General features: G+C 37.6%; 1 protein-coding gene across 1 annotated transcript; it reads right to left on the minus strand.

Annotated features, from left to right (window-relative positions):
- Positions 1–3,415: 3,415 nt before the first annotated feature.
- Positions 3,416–5,096, minus strand: LOC115621427 (calcium uptake protein 1 homolog, mitochondrial). Its single transcript, XM_030515079.1, has 2 exons — positions 3,510–5,096; positions 3,416–3,453 (listed from the first exon to the last, which is right to left on the minus strand). Exon 1 carries the CDS (start codon positions 5,048–5,050, stop codon positions 3,620–3,622), a length of 1,431 nt encoding a protein of 476 aa, XP_030370939.1. The 5' UTR covers positions 5,051–5,096; the 3' UTR covers positions 3,416–3,453; positions 3,510–3,619.
- Positions 5,097–5,679: the final 583 nt, after the last annotated feature.

Raw genomic sequence — 5,679 nt, forward strand, 5'->3', positions numbered from 1 at the left:
CGAATATCAAAAGGGGTAAAATCGATCAAATTTTTTTTTTTAATTCTCTTACTTTTTTAATTTCTCTAATTATTCTAAGCATATGTACAGAGTATTTCAAAGTCGGGACACCCGACTTTAGCTTTTTTACTTGTTATTGTACATTTTAATTTCGACAGATTAGCTACAAACATTGCAACAACAACTAAAAGGTTTTCTAAAAACGGAAAAGTTGCTCAACTTTAAAGGTCAAGCAAGATGCTGCCAATTATTTGACTAATAATACGAAATTAATTGAGTTCATATAATATTGATGAACCGCTTTCAAGAAGTCATTGATAAAGGACTCTTATGCTATGTGTGTATAAAGCTGTAAGCCACGACCGCTGTTTATGAATCTTTTAGTGTTGACCTTTAAGCTACTTGTATAAACAAAAAAGTACATCTTTTACAAAATGCTGTTTGCTTTTTAAAGCCACAATATGCGGGTATTCTAAAGGTCAGCAGTAAAATATATACTTATATATACATAATAAGCGATGGCGTCTTGGCTCTTTAATTAAAGCAAGTTGCCTTTGGTTCACAAATGAGCGTGTCCTTTTTGTTAAAATAGAATTTAGTTGACGCACAGTGCGTGGGTCCAGTGTCTGTTATATGCGCCCACCCGTAAGTTACATCCTGCGCTCAAGTTTCCTGTTTATTTTTATCGCACTTTATGTGTACAAAGTTTCCTCTAGAACAAGTCAAAAGTTTCATTCCTTGACAAGTGCTCGAGTGAGCACAACTGCAAGCACATGATATGTAAATGCATATAGTACGGGTAGATACATATATAACTTTGATTTTTGAAATGTGCAAGGGGGAAGGTAGTAAGTAGTTGTTCACACTCCTTGCTGGCACTAAAATCGATTCAGTTTCGAAAACTGTAAACCTACAAACGAGAGCTTTCAGAGAGACTTCCACATAAAACTCGTAGGATAAGAGATTACACAACTCCAACAATGTTCGTTCCACATTCAAATCCTCTTGCATTGGATCTCTAATCCACGTTTCAGGTAACAACCAGGCAGCCCAGCGACAAAATTTCTCAGTCGGGGTCGAATACAATTCAAGAGTTAATTGTAAAAGATATTAACATTAAATTAAAATAAGATTTGATTAACTATTCATACTGCCTGAAGGAAACAGGCTGAGATTCAATAAATAAACAAAGATAGTTACAAAAAAAGATTGTTTAACAAACAAGATGCTGCATAGAGCTCTAGGCTGCTTTATTAAACGTCAGTGTGGAAGCTCTTCTCAATTGTTGGAAGGGTAATACGGCCTAGACTGTTGCTAATATTGGCCGAGAGAAGTCGGAACGCTAAACACGGTTTTGCATTTTAAATCCATTTAAACAAACATCCTATTGCAAACTGTTTTTAAAAATGAGGCCAGATTCTTTTATATTATGAACTCGACTTATTTTTCATATCAAATTTAAGGTTTCGTGCAACACTTTTTAAAAAAAAAATTAAAGAAATGTTAGAAAATATAACAAACATCAACAATTCTGCATTTAAAATAAACGTAATGGCAGACTTCTTCTAAACCGATTTTGATATTCTGTAGCACATGTTGTTGGTGAACGAAAAGGGATATTCTAAATGTGAACGTCGATTAAATCGCTTTTGCTACGTCCTTTCTAGGAGTAATAGAGCAACATGCAATTAAAAATTTCAGAAGGTCTTACTTTTATTTGCAAAGTGTAGTGCAATGGAAATATTGCGATGAAAAACAATTTGACTACCAGGCCTATAAGCTGATACATACATGTACTTATTTGCATTTCTAAGGCAGTTGCAGCTTAGAGTATGGCCGGAGCAAAAAAACAAAAACAACAATAAGCTTAAGATTTAGCAATAAAGAGCAAACCAACAGTCATAAACCAGAAGCCAGCAACGGTGATTTAGCAGCGACCTGTACAATGACAAGTTCATGTAAATGGTCATGATAGGTCATTATAAATAGGCCTTACTATACTACTATATAATGGTTCAATTTATATTCAATAAACCAGCAAAGGCACAACTGATAAAGCAGAAGGTCGTCAAGTTCATGCCAACAAACAAGGTGAGAGTTCAAATCCATATCATCAGAGATGACTCTATTCTGACTTAACTCTATTCTGAGGGACATATTTTTTCTTCTGTAAATTAATTTCTCAGTTCCTTGGGCATTTTTTCCATTCATCCTTTCGCCTAGACTCACAACCAATTACGCTGTGAACAATTTTATGAATTTATTTCCTCCAGATTTCTCAGAGAGAGCTGTCCTTTATAGTTGTCTCCGGCGAAATAGCTTTCCGGACTGGCAATAAAACTTCGCCCAGCGGGTTGGAGATTTTTCTTTTCTGTGTCTGTTTCCTTAATTATTATACACCTAATTCTGTTTTTACACGGTCTTTTTTACACGGTTTTGATTTAGCACGGTTTGAAAATTAAAAATTTGATATATGGTTACCGACGTCATTCCATTTAGTACGATTTAAAATAGCAAATGATCAAAGTCTTTTTTACACGACTTTTTCTGGAATCAATATACCGTGTAAAAATATTGCTTAGATTTTGGTTTTCCCCTCTACTTACTGTTTTGTTAAATCTATAACGTCTATGATAACATTTGGCTGAGAATCGGGCCATGACATGAAAAGTCCAGTGATTGTCGAGTAAAATTGTACTACAAACTATATGTGTAGCCCATTTGTTGATTTAATAAAACAAATAAGTAAATGAATAAAAAATAAACTGTGCACTTACTAAACCCTGCAAGGATCAATCCAATATATTGTTTTATTTATGCAATCAGTCATAGCGAATAGTATTGCGTGTTAAAGACATCCTTTATACCATAAACAGATACAATGCTCCCTCAAAGAGTTCATCGTGCATCTGACATCCTTTATAGCTCCAATATACAACATACAAGTAGAACATACCTTCGACCAGGTGACAGTGCAACCGAGACTATCATCTGCAGCTCAGCTGAACGTCCCTACAACTACATTTGCACTCCGGCCAGCCAGGACATCAGGTGACTCCCTAAGCCGTGAGTTGTAACTTTAGTTGCACATCTAGGCAGCTTTATAAGCAGCTTTCTGACAATGGAGCAAAGTGTATTCAGAATTCGATGAAGAGGGCAGCAGTGCAGAAGCTAATAGCTAAGAGACTAAAAGCATAAAATGTGAAAAACTCATGAAAAACATGAAAAGTCCAGTGATTGTCGAGTAAAATTGTACTAAAATCCATATGTGTGTGTGTGTGTGTGTGAAATAACAGTTAAAGGACGCTGCAGGTACATACATGTATGTAGTACACACACGTGTGTGACAACAACAAGAACTGCCTAAAGGGTCTACCGAAAATAGCAGTTGTTTTTGTTATCACTGGGATTGGGAGCCTGCGATAAAATTCGGAGTGCTTCTGTTTTGCTTGCCTGCAATTTAAAATGCTGAGCGTGCTGTTTTTCTTCTTCTATTTTATACAACATACCTTAACAATTTATTTTGATTTGGCCATAAAAATGATTGAGGGGGCGATGCAAGGCCGGAACATACAAGTATATGTACTCGTGTGTAAGCCACAGTGGCGACAAGTAGCTATTAAATGGGAGACGTGTCAACAGCACATCTGTACAATATAGATAGCATTTGAGCGAGGCCTATGGATTTATTTTTTTTGATGCGTCCCGAACTACGGTCCCGCAGCACGCTGATGAACTCGCTGCGACTGAGTATGCCATTATTATCTGTATCGAAGACCGTATAGATGACATCAATCAGATGATCGGACAGACTGACGCCGACCACCACATGGGACACTTGTCGCAGCGTACTGCGAGAGATATTTGCCCCAGATAGGTAGTAGAAGGTGAGCGCTGTATCGATTGCAGCCATATCCTTGACAAATTTAAAGAACATCAGGAACTCAGTCAGCGAAATTCCTTGACTGTTCTTGGTGAATTTTTTCTGAATACGCTTCAGTATTTCCGTCTTCTCCGCTATGGGCATGCGTGCGTAGCTGAGCAACATTTTAGCGAAGGCCACTTCGCCGATGGCTTTCTTATTATTCGCCCCAGTTTTCTTGGCCAGCATATTAAACTCCATTTTATGTACCTCCTCATGGACCTGCTGCTGAAATTGTTGAAACTTCTCTATGCTGCACGTTTGATTGTGATTCTGCCCAAAAAAGTAACGGCTCAGATTATGGTTCGTAAGCACACCATCGCCATTGCCAACACTCTCCGTCATGAAACGTAGGTCTTCTTTGGTGAGGTCGCCATCCCCATCGCGATCGAATAGGCGAAACCCGATCTCAAAGTAACGCTCGCTAATTGACATTAACATTACTAGGAAAACGTAGTCACCAAAAGTTAACAGGCCATCGGAACGAAATTTGTAGAAAATACTATCCTTTGGCAGGAGGGGAAGCTGATTAATATGGCTCTGGTCTACCTTACGGAATCTGTCTAAGCCAAGGTTTTCGGGTTGTCGTAGACCTGGTGTTATAGCGCGTAAGAAATCTCTCGGTGTCATGAATATTTCCCATCGTCCAGCTTCGTTCTTCATCTTAATTGTGGCAAAATATCGGAAGATCTTATCTGGCATCGAGTATGAACGCAATCTGTTCTCATACTCCTGTATGGTTATGTCGCGAAATGTGGCTCGATGCCCCTTATACCTTTCACTGTTTGCTTCACACGGTTCGGCTTTCGGGGAATTTCGCACCACAATGCGCTCATAGAGAAAAGCGAGTATTCTTCTTAGTGTATCGTAGGTGTCCTTCCGCTTAGTTGCGACCTCCTTCTCATCGACACTGGTGCAATGTACCGACCTCATCCATTTGCGCCACCGGATGTTAGCCAGAGCAAGGATCGCACACACATTGAGAGCGCTCAGACATGGGCAAGGAACAAACGAAAAGGCGAGTTTTCTGTGGCGAAGCCTACAGGTCCTGTGATTATTCCATTTACACACGAGAACGGCGTTGATAAGACGCGTATAGTACAACAGATTCGGCATTCGACGGCACATACTGTTCGGTCATGCTTAAAACTATTGCTTTTTGCCTAGCCAGGAAATTACTATGTGGAGGCTATGTTTGCTATATATTGTTTATTTTTTATGACAAAGTTGGCAGAGCAGATCAAAAGTTGTGTCATGTCAAGAAGAAAAGAAAGGAGCAGCTGTAACTGGTTCGCTCATATCTTAGAATTCAATTCAATTCTGGGGGTATTCAGAAAAAAACAAGATAGAACGCTACAGTCGACCAAGCCCGACAGTAAAATAGCCTCCACAAAAAGGAAAAATTAAAAAAAAAATTTTTTAAATTAAATTATTAAAAAAAAAATTAATTAATTAATGTACTCCACAAAACGGGAAAATTAAAAATATATTTGTTTATATTAAATTATTAAAAAAAATTTAATTAATTAATTAAATTAATAAAGAAAATTTAATTAATACATACATAGAAGACATGTTCATGTACAGTTTGAACAGCATACAGGGTGCGCCATCTTTTATGTCGGTATGTAAACATTGAATATCTTTGAAAATAAACAACCGATTTTCAAGTATGAGATATTTTTATTTAATTTGGTTCTGTACAATTTCTTGAAGTGAGGTTTTCAACACTGGTCTACTCAAGTCAATCGGTTCAC

The sequence above is a fragment of the Scaptodrosophila lebanonensis genome, unplaced genomic scaffold (genome assembly GCF_003285725.1).
Source record: "Scaptodrosophila lebanonensis strain 11010-0011.00,11010-0021.00 unplaced genomic scaffold, SlebRS2 tig00000024-arrow-pilon, whole genome shotgun sequence".
Classification (NCBI taxonomy): domain Eukaryota; kingdom Metazoa; phylum Arthropoda; class Insecta; order Diptera; family Drosophilidae; genus Scaptodrosophila; species Scaptodrosophila lebanonensis.